We start from the raw sequence: 21,175 nt of genomic DNA on the forward strand, positions 1-21,175 counted from the left end.
ATGCATTGGTCTGAAAAGCCCATCAGCTGGAGCCGGGCCGACCACCCAGAAGTGATGCCCTCTCCGGGTTCCTATGCCCTGGTTTTGGACGCCACCCTTGCAACAGAGAGGCGGGCTGCTCGTTTTTCCCGAATCCTGATAGCTGGCGGCAGTAGCATCAACATCCTTTACCGGGAGACCATGGAGAAGCTAAAGATCAAAGAGAAGTAGTTGCAGCCCAGTCGGACTGTGTTCCATGGCATTGTGCTCGGCTTGTCCTGCTCACCAATCGGCAAGATCAAGATAGATGTGTCCTCTTCGGAGACAAGGATCATTTCTGCCGCGAAGCCATTTGGTTCGAGGTGGTTGACCTAGAGAGCCCTTACCATGTGCTTCTAGGCCGACCAGCTCTAGCCAAATTCATGGCGGTGCCGCATTATGCTTACCTTAAGATGAAGACGCCAGGAACTAAGGGCATTATCACAATCGGTGGTGACTATGAAAATTCGGCCGCCTGTGTTGTAGCCAGCAGCCGGCTGGCAAAGTCCCTCGTGATTGCGGCAAAGAAGAAGCTCCTGGACCAGGTGGTGGCCATGGCCGGCAAGCAGCCGTACATGTCCCCAGAAGCCCAAGAGTCGGAAACCCAGGGCTCCTTCAAGCCGGCCAAAGAAACAAAGAAGATCCCATTGGACCCTGAGCACCCGGAGAGGTACGCTATCATAGGTGCAAACCTTGATAGCAAATAGGAAAGCGAGCTCGTTCATTTCCACCATGAGAATCGGGACATCTTTGCATGGTCCCCTAAATACCTGCCGGGTGTCCTGACGGATTTCGCCAAGCACAGGCTACATGTGAGAGGAGATGCCAAACCAGTCAGACAGCCCCTCCGTCGACTATCGGAAGAGAAGAGGATAATTGTTGGAGAAGAGATCGCCCGCCTATTGGCAGCCGGCTTCATCATGGAAGTTTTCTTCCCAGAATGGCTTGCCAATCTAGTCCTTGTGCTGAAGAAGAACAACAAGTGGCGTATGTGTATTTATTACACCAGTCTCAATAATGCCTGCCCCAATGATCCGTTTGCCTTGCCACGGATTGACCTAGTGATAGACTCCACAGCCGGATGCGAGCTGTTGAGCTTCTTGGATGCCTACTCAGGTTATCACCAGATCAAGTTGAACCCGGCAGACCGCATGAAGATTGCCTTCATCACACCATTCAGAGCCTTCTGTAACCTGACGATGACGTTCGGCTTGAGGAATGCCGGCACCACCTTTCAGCGTTGCATGCAGAAGTGCCTCCTCAAACAACTCAGCAGGAACGCCCATGTCTATGTGGACGATATTGTGGTGAAGACAGAGAAGCGTGGTACCCTATTGGAAGATCTCAAGGAGACCTTTGAAAATCTGCTCCGGTTTCAGATCAAGCTCAACCCGGAGAAGTGCGTGTTCGGTGTACCAGTCGACCAGCTCCATGGCTTCTTGATCTCAGAATGCGGCATTGAGTGCAATGCTAAGATCAAAGCCATCGAGAGGATGGAAGTACCCACCCGACTGCGAGATGTCCAAAAATTCACCGGCTTCCTGGCATCCATCAGCCGCTTCATCAGTCGGCTGGGCGAGAAGGCCCTTCCCCTATACCAGCTCCTGAAGAAAACCACTCATTTCGAGTGGAATGACAAGGCGGATGAGGCCTTTCTCCAGCTCAAGAAAATGTTGACCACGCCGCCTGTCCTGGCCGCGCCGACTGCTAAGGAGCCCATGCTCCTCTACATTGCCGCCACCAGCCGGGTGGTCAGTACGGTCATGGTAGTCGAACGCAAGGAAGACAACATGGTTCTGCCGGTCCAAAGACCGGTATATTATTTGAGTACTGTCGGCTTCCAAGCAGAACTACCCCCACTACCAGAAGATGTGCTACGGCGTACACTTTACCGCCAAAAAGTTAATGCCATATTTTCAAGAGCACCCTATCACGGTTGTCTGCACTTCTCCGCTTGCCGAGATCATAGGCAGCCGAGATGCTTCATGTCGAGTGGCAAAATGGGCCATAGAGTTGGCCCCCACACCATCTTCTACCAGCCTCGCACCACCATCAAGTCCCAAGCACTGGCCGACTTCCTTGTCGACTGGGCCAAGACCCAGTACCTGCCGCCAGCGCCGGACTCTGCCCATTGGCGGATGCACTTTGACGGTTCGAAGATGCGCACTGATTTGGGAGCCGGCATCGTCCTCACCTCTCACAAAGGCGACAAGATCAGATACACATTGCAAATCCATTTTGCTGCCTCCAACAATCTGGCCGAGTATGAGGCACTAATACACGGACTCCGGCTTGCCAAAGAACTCGGCATTCGCCGAATTCTATGTTACGGTGACTCCGACTTGGTGGTCCAGCAGTCATCTGGCAACTGGGACGCCAAGGATGCAAACATGGCAAGCTACTGCTTCCTCGTCCAGGAACTCAGCGGATATTTTGAAGGGTGTGAATTCCTCCATGTGCCACGAAGCGATAATGAGCATGCAGATCCTCTGGCGCGGATTGGCTCCACCCAGCAAGCCATACCAGCCGGCGTATCCCTCTAGCGACTCCGCAAGCTGTCCATCAAGCCCTCGCCATAATCAGATTCTATCTTCGTGTCGGATGCTCCTGAAACAGTCGGATCCGGCTCCATAGTTTCAGCAGTCGGCCCAGGGACTTCGGCAGGCGGCCCAGGGATTGCAGCAGTCGCACCCGGCCCGGTGACTTCGGTAGTCGGCCCGGGGACTTCAGTAGTTGGCTCGGGGACTTCAACAACGCAGCAAGTGGCGGCCGACTCCAGCCCGCCACCTCCCAACCCAGCCACCCCAGTACAAGTGGCATTATTCACAGTGGAGGAAGTCTCAGCACCAACATGGGCTTAGCCCATCCTCAACTTTCTGGTGAACAAGGAGCTGCCAACCGATGAGATCTCGGCCCGACAGGTGCAACGTCGGGCAGCAGCATACACCATCATCAACAGGGAACTCGTAAGGCGTAGTGTCACTGGTATATACCAGCGCTTCATAGAGCCGGAAGTGGGCCAAGCAAGCCACAAAGATATCCACCAAGGCGAGTGTGGCCACCACGCGGCCTCAAGATCACTTGTGGCCAAAGCCTTTCGTCATGGTTTCTTCTGGCCGACTGCTTTAGAAGATGCCAAAGACTTGGTCAAGAAATATAAGGGATGCAAGAAGTTCAGTTCCAAGCAACATCTGCCGGCTTCTGCACTCAAGACTATTCCCCTTGCTTGGCCCTTTGCTGTCTGGGGACTAGACATGGTGGGACCATTCAGGACAGCACGCGGCGGCATGACTCATCTGCTTGTTGCTGTGGATAAATTCACCAAGTGGATAGAGGCAAAGCCAATCAAGAAGTTGAATGGTCCGACTGCTATGACTTTCATCGCAGACATCACCACTCAGTACGGCGTACCTCACAACATCATCACCAACAATGGCACAAATTTTGACAAGGGCGCCTTGGCTCATTTATGTGTGACACAGGGCATTCGACTGGACTTAGCGTCCGTTGCCCACCCACAGCCAAACGGCCAAGTCGAGCGAGCAAACGGCCTCATCTTGACCGGAATCAAGCCCCGACTGGTCGAGCCTTTAGAGAGTTCGGCTGACTGCTGGATCGACGAGCTGCCGGCCGACCTCTGGAGTCTGCGCACCACTCTGAACAAGTCAACCGGCTTCACCCCCTTCTTCCTCGTATATGGTGCCAAGGCGGTCATCCCAACTGACATCGAGTTCGACTCATCTTGCATCACCATGTACACCGAGGCGTCGACCTGCTGGAAGAGGGCCGGCTATTGGCACTCAGCTGGTGCGCCATCTACCAGCAGGGTCTATGCCTCTACCACAGTCAGAAGGTCAAGCAGAGATCCTTCCAAGAGGGAGACCTTGTGCTCCGGCTGATCCAACGAACAGCCGGCCAGCACAAGCTTTCGGCTCCTTGGGGAGGCCCTTTCATCATCAGTAAAGCCTTGGGCAATGACTCCTACTACCTGATCGACGCCCAGAAGCCCAGGGCGTGCAAGAGGGACGATTCCGGCAAAGAAACAAAGCGCACATGGAATGCAAACCTCCTTCGAAGATTTTGCAGTTGAATGCAGTATGTACCACGCTATCTTTTGTATCAAGTATGAAGACTTCGGGTCCCTCGAGGAACACTCGGGGACTACCCTTTCCTTTATCTATATGATAAGTATTATGCCTACAAAATGTGTTATTTCATTTCTCCTCCTGAAACCGGGTTTGACCAGTCGGCCTGGGGGCTTGCCGCCTTGTACTATGTTGGTGCTTCCTGCAGTCGACCAGTAATGTGTCAGCACCTACGCACCCTCTTGCCATTAATGGCACAACTCGCAGAGCGGCTGTATGCTTGGCAAGAGGTAAAGGCAAGAAATGGTGCTCACATGAAAAATGGCTAAGGACCAAAACATTGACATAGGACAAGCCGGCCCTTCGCCTCACCGACCGGCTAAACAGGCGGCCAGCCAGTTTCTTACTTAGCTTGCAACGTTCCAATCGGTCAAAGTACTTGTCCTCCCACAGTGGTGAAATACTTGACCAGGCTGCAGTCCGCAGAGCGGATGACCGGCTGGTAAGTAGGTACCAAGGGAGGGCGGCAAAGGAAAAAATCAAGGAACGGAGAAGCAAGAAAAGTCGGAACTCGGCCAAAGCACAACTTGTGTGGAAAATAATTTACATATCAAAAGGCCCTCGGCCAACATTCAACATAGTTTGAATACACCCAACGGGTGGAATTGTGCAAATTTAACAAAAGTTTGTGGAAGAGACTACTAAGCAGGAAAAGCTACGATAAATTAGTGGCCTAGACCAAGGGAGCAGCAGGCGAGTCCGGCAGGTTGGTGGAGTCGGGGGCGCCGGCTGGTGGAGTGGCCGGCTGGCGGGTCTCGGCTTTGCCGCTTTCAGCAACAGTCGGCGTTCGGGCATGTGGCTCTGTGTTGGAGGCGCGGTTGATTTGAGGTTGGTCGTCCGCTCCGACCTCCGGCGCGTCGTCTTCATCATCCTCGCCCTCCTCATCTTCCCCCTCATCGCTGGAGGCGACTTCCTCCGCCAAGTCTTCGCCATCATCCAAGTTCAGACCGAACCATTCTGGCGGCGCTTCAGCACCGTTCTCGTTCAGCTAAGGGACAAAGTCACCAGTGTTGGTGTACTCGGCGATCATCGACGCACGTATGGTGAGGTCGCACTCCACCGCCGCCTACTCGGCGGCGGTCTCCAGACGAAACGTGGCCAACTGGGATAGATCTAGCCCAGGATACCACGCCTTGGTGAACTCCAAGGCCCGCCACGCTCCTGCTCAAGCCGCGGAGCCCTTCCATGCCTCAAGACGGCCGGTGGCCACTTCCAGCCAATCGGCAGTCCGACTGGGGGTGCGTGGGGCTTGCCTGTCTGGCCAGAGGGCGGCGATTTCCTAAGCCCCAGCGTGTTGCAGCCGGCAGATTATCCGGTGGGCCGGCTGGAGACGAGCCTGAATGCTGAGGAGCTGCTCGCCAAGGGTCTGTGGGGCATTGCCGGCAATCTCCATGCCACCTACTCGTCGCTCCTCGCGGCGGGCCTCAATAGCCTCATTGGCAGAGATGGAATGGCCGGGGAAGAAGTCTCACAAGCAAAACAATAAGTCAGGAGTCGGAAGCTAGAGGCCGGCTCGCTCGACCGCCAACAGTCGAAAGAAGAGAAGAAAGCTCACCGACGACTATGTCTTGAATCTAGCCATAACCAGCAGTGAGCGCCGCCTCCGTCTCGGCCCAACCGAAGTGCTCGGTCTCGAACTCGGCCAGGAGACGGGCCTCGTTGTCCTCCGCCTGCTTCATGGCCGCCTTGTGAAGTGTCGCCTGGTCTGCCGACTGCTTGATCAGGCGGTCGCGTCCTAGGACGCCCTGTTGCATTCGTCCTCCTTGGCACACAGTGCGGTGTTGGCTTCGCCTAGTTGCTGCTGCAAGGCGGCGTTGGTTTCTGAAAAAACAAGAGAGGAAAAATATCAACAATCAAGAAAAAAGAGAAGTATTTGCCGAGAGATCCGGCCCGACTGCTCAGCAGTCGGCCCGCATCTCGTGGACTACAGCCCGTGGGTGCGCTGACGCGTGCCCGCGGAGAGAAGAAGATGGAGTGCTTACTCTGGCTTTGCGCCAAATCGGCAGTCTGTCGGACCAGCTCTCAGACCTGGGCATTGAAGCTGGCCACGCGGATGTTGTGATAGTCCTGCAACAAGGCAAACAAAAGGGAAGTCAGTCAGAAGTTTAGAGCCCACTGTGAAGTTCTAGGCCGCCTGCTCAACAGCCGGCCCAGAACTCGGGGACTACACCTAGTGGGTGCGCTGGCGCGCCCCCACCGAAGATTACAGAAAACGAAAACAGGAAGCAAGTCACGTACCCAAACGGCGGCCTGCGTCTTCACAAACGCCTTCATGGATGGCGAGAGGGCGGCGGCTTCGGCTCTGAAGTCGGCCTGGACGTCCCGCGCCGCCTTGATCAAGGCACTCGTCCCGCCTCCGTGCACCCACTCTGTCGGCGCGGCACTGGTGGCTTTGGCCTCGGGAGCCGATGAGCTGGCACTCCCAATCTACATCAGCCTCGGTGCCGATTTCGCTTTCTCCACACAACGATGCACTGGAGTGCGCGCCGTGGGAGCCGACCCCAGCACCAACTCGCCCCTGGCTGGTGGTTCCAATGGGGCAGCCGGCTGGGCGCCCTATGCGTCTGCAGTCGGCGGTTGCAGAGGCGCCTCTATCTCCGGCAAGACGGCGTCACCACCATCCCTCTCCATGGTCGGTTGCTCGTCGCCGGCTCCTCCAGCCGGCGTCGGGATCTCTGATGCTGGCGGCGCGGAGCGTAGGGGGTTGATAAGTTGGGGGGCCTGATGACGAGCGGCATCCGCTGCCCGCTTCTTCGCCGCAGCATCGGCTTGGGCCTTAGTCGCGGCATCTACGTCTGCCTGCGCCGCCCTAGCGGCGGACGCCTTGTCAGCCTCCACTTTCTTGGTGGCGGCTTCTTTCTCCTCCCGCACCTCCCGTGCGTTCCATTCCCGCGCCTCCCGGAGGTCGGCGGCCAGGTCTATAAGACGGGTATTGGTGGAGACCTCCGCTGTCCTAACCACGGAGGCTGAGGTCAACCGCTCAAGAGAGAGTGGAGCCCTGCTCAAAATAAAAAATAAAAAGGAGATTCAGAAGGAATCGGCAAAATAAAGAATAAAAGAAGACACAAGGAAGGTTAAGGACTTACGCCGACACCATTGGAGGCTACTTAGGGGGCTTCTAGAACTTGGCTGCTTTCGCGGCGGCCTCGCGCCGCTTGGTCGCAGCGGCCATGTTCTTGGCCGCGGCGGCCGAGTGCTTGGGCTTCTTGGGGTGGCTTCTGAAAGGCAGCCCGCCTTGTCGTTTAGGCCCACCGCCTGGTGCTGTTGGTGCGGCTGAGGAACTCGGCCCCGCCTTGTGGGAAGACGGTGGATGGTGAGGCACCTCCTCCTCCTCATCATCATCCTCCTCATCATCATCCGGCCAGTCCTCCAGGCTGCCTCTTCCTACGGAGCCGCCTGCCCCTCCACCGCCTGTGGCATCGTCTTCCAGGGCAGGCGCCCCCAGGTCGGGGTCCGCCACATCGCTCACATCCCGTTCCGGCTGGTAGACGATGTCGGCATCCGGCTGGGAAGGGAGAACCTGCATCACCGTCAGTCCGGTCAGTCGGCAAACAAGTGCCCGAAAGAAGGGAGAGAGGAGAGTCAAGAGCTTTATTGGAAATATTCCCTAGAGGCAATAAATAAATGGTTATCATTATATTTCCTTGTTCATGATAATTGTCTATTCTTCATGCTATAATTGTATTAACCGGAAACTGTAATACATGTGTGAATACATAGACCGTAATATGTCCCTAGTAAGCCTCTAGTTGACTAGCTCGTTGATCAATAGATGGTCATGGTTTCCTGACCATGGACATTGGATGTCATTGATAACGGGATCACATCATTAGGAGAATGATGTGATGGACAAGACCCAATCTTAAGCATAGCACAAGATCGTGTAGTTTGTTATGCTAAACCTTTTCTAATGTCAAGTATCATTTCCTTAGACCATGCGATTGTGCAACTCCTGGATACCGTACAAATGCTTTGGGTGTACCAAGTGTCACAACGTAACTGGGTGGCTATAAAGGTGCATTACAAGTATCTCCGAAAGTGTATGTTGGGTTGGCACGAATCGAGACTGGGATTTGTCACTCCGTATGACGCAGAGGTATCTTTGGGCCCACTCGGTAATGCATCATGATAATGAGCTCAATGTGACTAAGGAGTTGGTCACGGGATCATGTGTTACGGAACGAGTAAAGTGACTTGTCGGTAACGAGATTGAACGAGGTATTGGTATACCGACGATCGAATCTCTGGCAAGTAACGTACTGATTGACAAAGGGAATTATATACGAGATTGATTGAATCCCCGACATCGTGGTTCATCCGATGAGATCCTCATGGAACATGTGGGAGCCAATATGGGTTTCCAGATCCCGCTATTGGTTATTGGCCGGAGAGATGTCTCGGTCATGTCTGCATGGTTCCCGAACCCGTAGGGTCTACACACTTAAGGTTCGGTGACGCTAGAGTTGTTATGGGAAATAGTATGTGGTTATCGAAGGTTGTTCGGAGTCCCGGATGAGATCCCGGACGTGACGAGGAGTTCCAAAATGGTCCGGAGGTGAAGATCGATATATTGGACGAAGGGTATTGGAGTCCGGAATTGTTCCGGGGGTACCGGGTGACGACCAGCGTGTCCGAAAGGGGTTTCGGAGGCCCCGACAAGCGTTGAGGGGCCCTGTGGGCCAAGGGGAGGGGGCACATCAGCGCACTAAGGGGCTTAGCGCCCCTCCCACCCCATCTCACATAACTTGGAGAGGTGGGGGCGCCTCCCCTAGGGCAGCCACCCCTCTTGGGTTGGGGGCAAGTTTCCTAGGGGTGGGGGTGCCCAAACCCATCTAGGGTTTCCCCTGTGGCTGCCGCCCCTCCCCTAGGGAACCCTAGGGAGCCTCCTCCACCCCCTTCCCCCTATATATAGTGAGGGAGAGAGAGGGCAGCCACACCCTTTCCCTGGTGCAGCCCCTCCCCCTCTCCTACACCTCCTCCTCCGTAGTGCTTGGCAAAGCCCTGTCAGAGAACCACAAGCTCCATCACCACCACGCTTTCGTGTTGTCAGAGCTCTCCCTCAACTTCTCCTCTCCCCTTGCTGGATCAAGAAGTAGGAGACGTCCCCGGGATGTATGTGTGTTTAATGCGGAGGCGCCGTTGTTCGGCGCTTAGATCGGAATCGACCGTGATCTGAATCGTTGCGTGTACAACTCCACCAATCGCATTCTTGTAACGATTCCGCTTAGCGATCTTCAAGGGTATGAAGATGCACTCCCTCTCTCTTGTTACTAGTATCTCCTAGATTGATCTTGGTGACACGTAGGAATTTTTTGAATTATCGCTACGTTCCCCAACAGTGGTATCAGAGCTAGGTCTATGCGTAGATTCTATGCAGGAGTAGAACACAAAGCAGTTGTGGGCGATGATTTGTTCAATTTGCTTACCGCTACTAATCTTGTCTTGATCTGGCGGCATTGTGGGATGAATCGGCCTGGACCAACCTTACACGTACGCTTTCGTGAGACTGGTTCCACCGACTGACATGCACTTGATGCATAAGGTGGTTGGCAGGTGTCCATCTCTCCCACTTTAGTCGGATCGGATTTGATGAAAAGGGTCCTTATGAAGGGTAAATAGCAATTGGAATATCACCATTGTGGTTTTGCTTAGATAAGAAACATTCTTGCTAGAAACCCATAGCAGCCACGTAAAAACATGCAACAACATTTAGAGGACGTCTAACTTGTTTTTGCAGGGTATGCTATGTGATGTGATATGGCCAAAAGGATGTGATGAATGATATATGTGATGTATGAGATTGATCATGTTCTTGTAATAGGAATCACGACTTGCATGTCGATGAGTATGACAACCGGCAGGAGCCATAGGAGTTGTCTTAATTTATTTATGACCTGCGTGTCAATGAAAACGCCATGTAATTACTTTACTTTATTGCTAACCGTTAGCCATAGTAGTAGAAGTAATAGTTGGCGAGGCAACTTCATGAAGACACGATGATGGAGATCATGATGATGGAGATCATGGTGTCATGCCGGTGACAAAGGTGATCATGCCGCGCCTCGAAGATGGAGATCAAAGGTGCAAGATGATATTGGCCATATCATGTCACTTTATGATTTGCATGTGACGTTTATCATGTTTGCATCTTATTTGCTTAGAACGACGGTAGCATAAATAAGATGGCCCCTCACAAAATTTCAAGGAAGTGTTCCCCCTAACTGTGCACCGTTGCGAAGGATTGTTGTTTCGAAGCACCACATGATGATCGGGTGTGATAGATTCTAACGTTCGAATACAATGGGTGTAAGCCAGATTTACACATGCGAAACACTTAGGTTGACTTGACGAGCCTAGCATGTACAGACATGGCCTCAGAACACGAGAGACCGAAAGGTCGAACATGAGTCGTATAGTAGATATGATCAACATGGAGATGTTCACCATTGATGACTAGTCCATCTCACGTGATGATCGGACATGGCCTAGTCGATTCGGATCATGTATCACTTAGATGACTAGAGGGATGTCTATCTGAGTGGGAATTCATTGAATAATTTGATTAGATGAACTTAATTATCATGAACATAGTCTAAATTGCCTTTGGAAATTATGTTGTGGATTAATAGCTCGCGCTTTAGCTCTTTGTTTTAATACGTTCCTAGAGAAAGACTAAGTTGAAAGATATTGTAAGCAATTGTGCGGACTAGGGCCGTAGTCTGAGGATTGTCCTCACTGCTACAACGAAGGCTTCTGTCCTTGATGCACCGTTCGGTGCGCCAACCCCTCTGGCATCGTTTGTGGATGTTTTGAACATCGGGTAGACACGTTCTGATGACTACCTGATAGTTTAGTGCACCATGCTTTACGGCTTAGAGTCGAGGCTCAAAAAGCGTTTTGAATGCCATAGAACATATGCGATGTTCGAAGAGCTGAAATTGGTATTTCAGGCTCATGCTCGTGTTGAGAGGTTGAGACCTCTGACAAGACCTTTGCCTACAAGATGGAGGAGAATAGCTCAGCCAGTGAGCATGTGCTCAGAATGTCTGGGTACTTCAATCACTTGAACCAAGTGGGAGTTAATCTTCCAGATAAGAGAGTGATTGACAAAAGTTCTCCAGTCGCTATCACCAAGCTACTAGAGTTTCGTGATGAACTATAACATGCAAGGGAAGATAATCCTGGAGCTGTTCGTCGTGCTTAAGGCCGTAAAGGTAGAAATCAACAAGGAGCATCAAGTGTTGATGGTTAACAAGAGCACTAGTTTCAAAGAAGGGCAAGGGCGAGAAGGGAAACTTCTTGAATGGCAAGCCAGTTGCTGCTCCAGTGAAGAAACCCAAGAACCCAAACCCGAGACAAAGTGCTTCAATTAGGGGAAGGGTCACTGGTAGTGGAACTGCCTCAAATACTTGGTAGATAAGAAGGCTGTCAACTTCAACAGAAGTATATTTGATATATGTGTGTTATTGATGTGTACCTTACTAGTACTCCTAGTAGCACTTGGGTATTAGATACTGGTTCAGTTGCTAATATTGGTAACTCAAAACAAAAGCTACGGAATTAACGGAGACTAGCTAAGGGCGAGGTGACGATGTGTGTTGGAAGTGTTTCCAAGGTTGATGTGATCACCATTGCATGCTCCCTCTACCTTCGGGATTAGTGTTGAACCTAGATAAATGTTGTTTGCATTGGTGTCTACGTTGAGCATGAACATGATTAGATCATGTTTATTGCAATATGGTTATTCATTTAAGTCAGAGAGTAATGGTTATTATGATTACATGAATAATACCTTCTATGGTCATGCACCCAACGTGAATGGTTTGTTGAATCCCGGTCGTAGTTATACACATGTTCATAACATTGATGCCAAAATATGTAGAGTTGATAATGATAGTACCACTTTCATGTGGCACTGCCGCTTAGGTCATATTGGTGTAAAGCACATGAAAGAACCTCCATGCTAATGGACTTTTGAAGTTACTTGATTTTGAATCACTTGACACATGCGAACCATGCCTCTTTGGCAAGATGACTAAAACCTCGTTCTTTGGAACAATGGAACGGGCAAGTGACTTGTTGGAAATCATACATGCTAATGTGTGCAGTCCGATGAGTGTTGATGCGCGCGATGGATATCGTTATTTTCTCACCTTCACTGGTGAATTGAATAGATATGGGTATATTTACTCAATAAAGCATAAGTCTAAAATGTTTGAAAAGTTCAAGCAATTTCAGAGTGAAGTTGAGAATCATCATAACAAGAAGATCAAGTTCCTTCGATCTGATCAAAGGGAAAGTATCTGAGTTATGAGTTCGGAAATCACTAAAGACAAGGTGGAATCGTTTCACAGTTGACGTTGCCTGGAACACCATAGCATGATGGTGTGTCTGAACGTCGTAATCAAACCTTATTGGATATGGTCTATGATGTCTCTTACCAATCTACCGTTGTTTTGGGGGTTATGCATTAAAGACAATTACATTCACTTTAAATAGGACACCATCTAAGTCCGCGGAGACGACACCGTATGAACTATGGTTTGGCAAGAAACCAAAGTTGTTGTTTCTTAAGGTTTCTGGCCACGATGCTTATGTAGATAGGCTTCGGTCGGAAAAGCTCGAACCCAAAGCGGAAAATTGTGTCTTCATAGAATACCCAAACAAGATGATTGGGTATACCTTCTATCTCAGATATGAGGGCAAAGTGTTTGTCGCTAAGAACAGGTCCTTTCTCGAGAAAGAGTTTCTCTCGAAAGAATTGAGTGGGAGGAAGATAGAACTTGATGAGGTTGTTGAACCTTCACTTCAACCAGAGAATAGCGCATCACAGAAAGATGTTTCTATGACACTTACGTCAGTTCAAGAGAAAGCTAATGATGATGATCATGAAGCTTCAGATCAAATTACTATCGAACCTCGTAGGTCGACAAGGGTGTGTACAACTTCCCAGTGGTAACCCTGTCTTAAAGGTCATGTTGTTGGACAACGATGAACCTATGAGCTATGAAGAAGCGATGGTGGGCCCGGCTTCCAACAAATGGCTAGAAGCCATGAAATCTGAGATAGGATCCATGTATGAGAACAAAGTATGGACTTTGGTGGACTTGCCCAATGAATGGCAAGCTATTGAGAATAAATGGATCTTTAAGAAGAAGACAGACGCTGATGGTAATGTCACCATTTGTGAAGCTCGAATTGTCTCAAAGAAGTTTTCGGCAAGTTCAAGGAGTTGACTTTGATGAGACTCTCTCAATCATAGCGATGCTAAAATCTGTTAGAACTATGTTAGCAGTTGCTGCATTTTCATTTACGAAATCAGGGAGATGGATGTCAAAACAAAGTTTCCTTGACGGTTTCCATGAGGAAAGGTTGTATGTGATACACCCAAAATGTTTTTGTCAATCCTAAGGATGCTAAAAGGTATGCAAACTCCACCGATCCTTCTATGGACTGGAGCAAGCATCTCAGAGTTGGAACATACGCTTTGATGAGGCGATTAAAGCATTTGGGTTTATACAAAGTTTGCAAGAAACTTGTATTTGCAAGAAAGTGAGTGGGAGCACTACAACATTTCTGATAGGTATATATGGATGACATATTGTTGATTGGAAATGATGTAGAATTTCTAGAAAGCATAAATGGTTGTTTGAATGGAGTTTCTCAAAGGAAGACCTGTGTAAAACTGCTTACATGTTGGGTATCAAGATCTATAGAGATAGATCAATACGCCTGATAAGACTTTGACAGAGCACATACCTTGACATGATCTTGAAGGAGTTCAAGATGGATCAGTCAAAGAAGGAGTTCTTGCCTCAGTTGTGAGGTGTGAAGTTAAGACTTGAAGCTCGACCACAGCAGAAGAAAGAGAAAGGACGAAAGTTGTCCCCTATGCCTTAGCCATTGGCTCTATATGATATGCCATGCTGTGTACCGCGATGTGCCTTGCCACGTGTCTGGCAAGAGGGTACAAGAGTGATCCAGGAGTGGATTATTGGACAATGGTCAAAATTGTCCTTAGGAATAAGGAAATGTTTCTCGTTTATGGAGGTGATAAAGAGTTCGGCGTAAAGGGTTACGTCGATGCAAGCTTTAACACCTATCCGGATGACTCTGAGTAGCAAACCGGATACATATAGTGGAGCAACCATTTGGAATAGCTCCAATTGGAGCATAATAGCAACATCTACATATGAAATCGACATTTGCAAAGAACACACGGATCTGAATGTTGCAGACCCGTTGACTGACACTTCTCTCGTAAGCATAACATGATCAAACCCTAGAACTCATTGAGTGTTAATCACATGGTGATGTGAACTAGATTATTGACTCTAGTAAACTCTTGGGTGTTAATCACGTGGCAATGTGAACTAGATTATTTACTCTAGTAAACTCTTCGGGTATTAGTCACATGGCGATGTGAACTATGAGTGTTAATCACATGGCGGTGTGAACTAGATTATTGACTCTAGTGCAAGTGGGAGACTATTGGAAATATGCCCTAGAGGCAATAATAAAATGGTTATTATTATATTTCCTTGTTCATGATAATTGTCCATTGTTCATGCTATAATTGTATTAACCGGAAACCGTAATACATGTGTGAATACATAGATCGTAATATGTCCCTAGTAAGCCTCTAGTTAACTAGCTCATTGATCAACAGATGGTCGTGGTTTCCTGACCATGGACATTAGATGTCATTGATAATGGGATCACATCATTAGGAGAATGATGTGATGGACAAGACCCAATCTTAAGCGTAGCACAAGATCGTATAGTTCATTATGCTAAACCTTTTCTAATGTCAAGTATCATTTCCTTAGACCATGAGATTGTGCAACTCCCGGATACCGTACAAATGCTTTGGGTGTACCAAACATCACAACATAACTGGGTGGCTATAAAGGTGCATTACAGGTATCTCTGAAAGTGTCTGTTGGGTTGGCACGAATCAAGACTCGAATTTGTCACTCCTTATGACAGAGAGGTATCTCTGGGCCCACTCGGTAATGCATCATCGTAAAGATCTCAATGTGACTAAGGAGTTGGTCACGGGATCATGCGTTACTGAATGAGTAAATTGACTTGCCGGTAACGAGATTGAACGAGGTATTGGGATACCAACGATCGAATATCGGGCAAGTAACGTACCGATTGACAAAGGGAATTGTATACGGGATTGATTGAATCCCCAACATCGTGGTTCATTCAATGAGATCATCGTGGAACATGTGGGAGCCAATATGGGTATCCAGATCCCGCTATTGGTTATTGGCCGGAGAGATGTCTCGGTCATGTCTGCATGGTTCCTGAACCCGTAGGGTCTACACACTTAAGGTTCGGTGACGCTAGAGTTGTTATGGGAAATAGTATGTGGTTACCGAAGGTTGTTCGGAGTCCCAGATGAGATTCCAGATGTGACAAGGAGTTCCGGAAAGGTCCGGAGGTGAAGATTGATATATTGGATGAAGGGTATTGGAGTCCGGAACTGTTCCAGGGGTACTGGGTGACGACCAGCGTGTCCGAAAGGGGTTTCGGAGGCCCTGACAAGTATTGGGGGCCTTATGGGCCAAGGGGAGGGGGCACATCAGCTCGCTAATGGGCTGAGCGCCCCTCCCACCCCATCTCATGTAACTTGGAGAGGTGAGGGCGCCTCCCCTAGGGCAGCCACCCTCCCGGCTTGGGGGCAAGTTTCCTAGGGGTGGGGGCGCCCCAACCCATCTAGGGTTTCCCCTGTGGCCACCGCCCCTCCCCTAGGGAACCCTAGGGCGCCTCCTCCACCCCCCTTCCCCCTATATATAGTGAGAGAGAGAGAGGGCAGCCACACCCTTCCCCTGGCGCAGCACCTCCCCCTCTCCTACACCTCCTCCTCCTCCGTAGCACTTGGCAAAGCCCTGCTAGAGAACCACGAGCTCCATCACCACCACGCCGTCGTGCTATCGGAGCTCTCCCTCAACTTATTCTCTCCCCTTGCTGGATCAAGAAGGAGGAGATGTCCCCAGGTTGTACGTGTGTTGAACGCGGAGGCGCCGTTGTTCGGCGCTTAGATCGAAATCGACCGCGATCTGATTCGCTGCGTGTACGACGCCACCAACCGCGTTCTTGTAACGCTTCCGCTTAGCGATCTTAAAGGGTATGAAGATGCACTCCCTCTACCTTGTTGCTAGTATCTCCTAGATTGATCTTGGTGACACGTAGGAATTTTTTTGAATTATCGCTATATTCCCCAACAAGCTTACCATAGGCGGTGGGTTGTTGCGGGAGTATGGCCGCTTACCGAATCGGCACCTCTCCTCGTCGAGCTTGAGGTCCATGATCTCATTCACTAGGAGGGCCACCTCTGCGGTCGGCATCTCCTTGGTGCACGTCCGGCACGGGTCGCGGTGCCCGCTCATCTGACTCATCATGTGCGGCCGGCTTTGAAGCTGCAGGATCCGGCGCGCCACAAGTGCGACCATCAAGTCGGACGCCTTGAGGCCTTCCGACTCCGTCATCACCTTAAGGCGGGCGATGGCGGCGGAGGTGTCCTCCGACAGCGTCTTCGGCTTGAAACCCCAGTTGACGCGGGCCACGGCAGGCGGACCTGCCACATAAGGCGGTAGGTTGATGAAGTCACGCGTCGGGTTGACGTTCTTCACATAGAAGTACGACTTCTGCCGCAGCTTCACCTACTGGATCAACTTGATGGCTGGGAAGGCGTTTCCAGGACCCGGACGCTACACCGCGATGAAAGCTCCACACTGATCCGCCTCCTCCTTGGCGGCGGTGCCGAGCTTAGTGTAGAAAAAGCTCCGGAGAGCTCGATGGTGGGGAGGATGCCAAGATACCCCTCGCATAGGGTAATGAAGGCCGACAACAGCACCACCGTGTTTGGTGGGAGGTGGTGTGGCTGGAGTCGGTAGAAGGACAAGAAGGCGCGGAGGAAGTCGCTCGCCGGTAGGCCGAAGCCGTGGAAGAAGTAAGAGTGAAAGATGACGCGCTCGCCCTCCTCCGGCGCCGGCGAGATCTCCTTGACGGGCGGCACGCGCACCCTGACATGGTCCGTGCTGGGCAGCCACCGCGTGTCGCGAAGGAACGTGAGGTGGTCGTCGTGGACGTTGGAGCCGTCCTAGTCACTGGAGCGCTCCATGACGACTCAAGCCCGACGAAGGCAAAGGGACGGCAACGAGCGTATGGACCCGCAGTGGAGTGGAGAAAGGGCTCGAGAAGGAGAAGCTCGACGACGGCAGCAAATCGTTGCAGCACTTCGGCAAGCGTGGAGTGCGGCAGCAGTGAGGAAGAAGAAAGAGTGAGGGGAGGGCACGCGTGTCTCTGCCCCTCCCCTCTCCCCCTCCTTATAGCCCTCTGGCTGTGAAGCCGAGGGGGCGGGGCATGGGACCATGGGATTTACTACGCCCACGGCCCCATGGCCCCGCACTTACCGTGTCGTAATGGCGCGTGGTAAAAATGGCTCGGATCCCAACCGCCTGCTCGGCTTCAGCAGATCCACATGCGTGCCGAGGCTCGATAGTGGCGGGCCCGGCCTACTGATGCGTCCCATCGAGCGTGGGCTGGTAGGCCGACATGGCCAGCTAATGCCGTGTGGCACACATGCGGCGGGCGACAAGCCTAGGCACCTAGCTAGCGTGACGCGTGCCTCCCGCCGCGTCTATTCAAATTCCACCAGTCGGCCTGCCAGGCCCGGGGCAGCTCCTGGCAACCGGCGCTCTAGAAGACGGGCAGTGCAAGCAACCAAGACCTTATGGAGTAGGAAGCTGTCGGGGCACCCCCCTATCAGCCGCGGTGACCTGCCAGCTTCGGGGACTACTGTCGGAGTTATTGGCCATGGGTAACCTCATCTGCCCCCCATGGCATTTCAAGATACCGGGGTCGACTACGCCCCTCAAGCCTCAAAGATTGATTGCCGCCTTATTGTGGCCGGCTGGTCCAACCGGGCGGCTGCGAGAGGGGCCGGCTCCTAGCAGGCGGCCCCAGATACTACAAAAAATACACATCCGTGACATTTTGGGCCGAACGATTTTTTTCTTTCATACCTATGACACTTCTATGACGATAATAGTGACAAAACCCGGTATCATCATAGATGTGGTGGGGTCCTACTTCTATGACAAAAATCAAGACAAAAAATTGGATTTTCGTCCTGGGCGGGCCGGAGACGCAGCGGTATGACATTCTTTGGGCCGTCCATGATGGAAAAAAACGTGGTAGAAGCCAAGGCGCGGAAAATATCGGGGGGTCCCCGGTTACGGTGGGTGGTCGGGGGCCGAGCGATGTGCGTTTCTCTCGTACGTACACGCATGTGTGCGAGGCGTTGGGCTCTAACTGAACCCGAGTGAGGCGTTGGGCTCTGCAGGCTACGCGTTGCTGAACCCGAGTGATCGATCGATGGCTGTAAACTGAACCCGATCGAGCGATTCCTTCGCTACTGCTGCTAACTGAAGTCGATCGATGCTGCCACTGGATGAACAGTGAGCGTTGCACGGGGGGGGGGGGTGGATGAACAGTTCCCGGTGGGGGTGGATGAATAGGACCCCGTGGTGTTGCCTCTGGATGAACAGTACCCCGATCGATCGAGCCGGTTCGGGCTGGATGAACAGGATCCCGTGGAGGGCAGGATGAACAGGACCACCAAGTGGAGGGTAGGATGAACAGTAGACGGTGGAGGGCAGGATGAACAGTAGCCCGTGGAGGGGTGGTTGAACAGGAGCCCGTGGAGAGGGCTGGTTGAACAGTAGCCGGTGGAGTAGCGTGCGGTGGAGGCTGGATGAACAGGAGCCGGTGGATGAACAGTCACAGGTGGAGGCTGGAGGAGGTCGACAGTGGATGAACAGTAGCCCGTCGAGGCAGGAGGGGGTCGACGGTGGAGATGAACAGTATCCCGTGGAATCCCGTTTTGCGGTACGCCACACCCCTCCCGATGAACAGGAACCCCGTTTCGTCCATAGCGCTCCAACACAAGTCTGTTTCCTCCGTTTTGCGGTACGCCACACCCCTCCCGATCAACAAGACCCCTATTTCGACCGTAGGAGGTCCGTTTCCTCCGTTTTACGATATGCCAGACCCCTCCCGATGAACAGGATGCCGTTTCGAACGTGGCCGGTCGAACACAAGGCCGTTTCCTCCGTTCTGCGGTACGCCAGGCCTCGTTTCCATCGGTTGTTCCGTCCAAGCCCTCCCATGAACACGATGGCGCATTCCGTTCCGACCCAGCCGGTTGGCTCCCCACGAACATGACGACGACGATGTTTCTCCGTTCCGACCCAGCCATGTACACGAGCCCTGGCCGTACATATGGATGAGTACGCGTTCGAGACCCTTCCCGTATGTACGTATGTGGCCGTATTTTATTTCTTGCACACTGGCCGATGTACGTACGTGCACATGCTACTTGCGCGCCTCTTCTACGACACGTGCACGCCTCTAAATCGACCAGTATGTACATGCATGTTCGCGACCAGAATGACAACGCTATGTACGCTTCGACCAGGTCGGTCCCGACTGTCAGGCACTTCCTTGCGTGCGAAGATGTAGCTGGTGGGTCCCAGCAGTCAGGGGGAGAATCGTTTTTTTTGCCCGGACACACTTCCTTGCGTGCGAATATGTAGCTGGTGGGTCCCAGCAGTCAGGGGAAATGTTTTTTTCATGAAATACGGTGGCCCGTCCGGTGGGTCCACGCTGTCAGGTGGAGGAATAATTATTTTGCGCGTAATAAGTAGGCACTTCCTTGCTGCGGCCGTGGACCCAGCTGTCAGCCTCTCCACGTATAGTCCACATCCGATGGAAGCCGTTCCTTGACCATGTTGACCACGCCACGCCGAGAGCACCAGGGCGGTGGACGACGGCAAGGCCTAGGAAGGGGGCGACGCGAAGCCGGGGAAGACGCGGCAGTGGAAGCCCGCGCGGAGAGGAGTACGAGGGTTCACTGGTTCGGCTGCGGTGTGAGGCTGCCGTCGCCGCAGGGCCTGGCCAACGGTGGGAATAGTAGGGGGCGGTGAGGCCTCCGTGGCAGCACAGCCGGCCACGGGAGGCAAGAGCATGCGGCAGAACCGGCGCTGCTTTGGGCGGCTGGAGCAAGAAGACCAGAGGTTGAACAAGCACAACGGCCGTTGGATGGACATCATACGGTCACTGGAGCTAGAATCATTCATATTGACTAAGTTGACAAAGCACTCCTCCCTGTCAACTTAGTAGGTGCACAAGTCAGCCACCCACCAAGGTGGGTCCCAACTAGCAAGGGGAGTATTCATTTTTGTGCGTAATAAGGCGACACTTCCGGTGGGTCCGAGCTGACAGAGGGGGGAATTTTTTTTCACGAAATATGGTGGCCCATCCGGTGGGTCCCAGCAGTCAGGGGGGAAATGTTTTTTCACCAAATACGGTGGTCCATCCGGTGGGTCCCTGCTGTCAGGTGGAGGAATAATTATTTTTCGCGTAATAAGGAGGCACTTCCTTGCGGCTGCCGTGGACCCAGCTGTCAGCCTCTCCAGTCGTTCCTTGACCACGTTGACCACACCGCATCGAGAGCACCAGGGCAGTGGACGACGACGAGGCCTAGGAAGGGGACGACGCAGAGCCGGGGAAGATGCGGCAGTGGATGCCCACGCATAGAGGAGTATGAGGGTTCACTGGTTCGCTACGGTGTGAGGCTGCCATCGCCGCAGAATAATAGGGGTGTGGGTGAGTAGAGGGATGGCCTGGCCAGTGGTGGGAGTAGTAGGGGGCGGTGAAGCCTCCGCCGCATCACAGCCGGCCACGGGAGGCAGGAGCACGAGACACGACCGGCGCTGGTTTGGGAGGCTAGAGCAAGAAGACCAGAGGTTGAAGAAGCACTATGGCCGTTGGATGGACATCGTACGGTCACTGGAGCTAGAATCGTGCATATTGACTAAGTTGACAAAGCCCTCCGTCCCCGTCAACTTAGTAGGCCCACAAGTCAGTCTGCCACTATACTGGGTCCCAGCTAGCAGGGGGAGTATTCATTTTTTTGTGCGTAATAAGGACGCACT

The 21,175-nt window shown here is 52.2% G+C and overlaps 1 protein-coding gene across 1 annotated transcript; it reads left to right on the forward strand.

The window, feature by feature from the left end:
* The first annotated feature begins 401 nt into the window (after positions 1-401).
* LOC147971338 (uncharacterized) lies at positions 402-725 on the forward strand. The gene has a single exon (XM_087523926.1). It carries the CDS (start codon positions 402-404, stop codon positions 723-725), a length of 324 nt encoding a protein of 107 aa, XP_087380052.1.
* Positions 726-21,175: the final 20,450 nt, after the last annotated feature.

The sequence above is a fragment of the Triticum urartu genome, chromosome 5A (assembly GCF_056163025.1).
Source record: "Triticum urartu cultivar PI428250 chromosome 5A, HENAU_Tu73, whole genome shotgun sequence".
NCBI classification, from domain to species: domain Eukaryota; kingdom Viridiplantae; phylum Streptophyta; class Magnoliopsida; order Poales; family Poaceae; genus Triticum; species Triticum urartu.

Bases quoted from the DNA above. Each gene is read 5' to 3' on its own strand.
- LOC147971338 (XM_087523926.1), top strand. From the start codon at position 402: ATGGCGGTGCCGCATTATGCTTACCTTAAGATGAAGACGCCAGGAACT.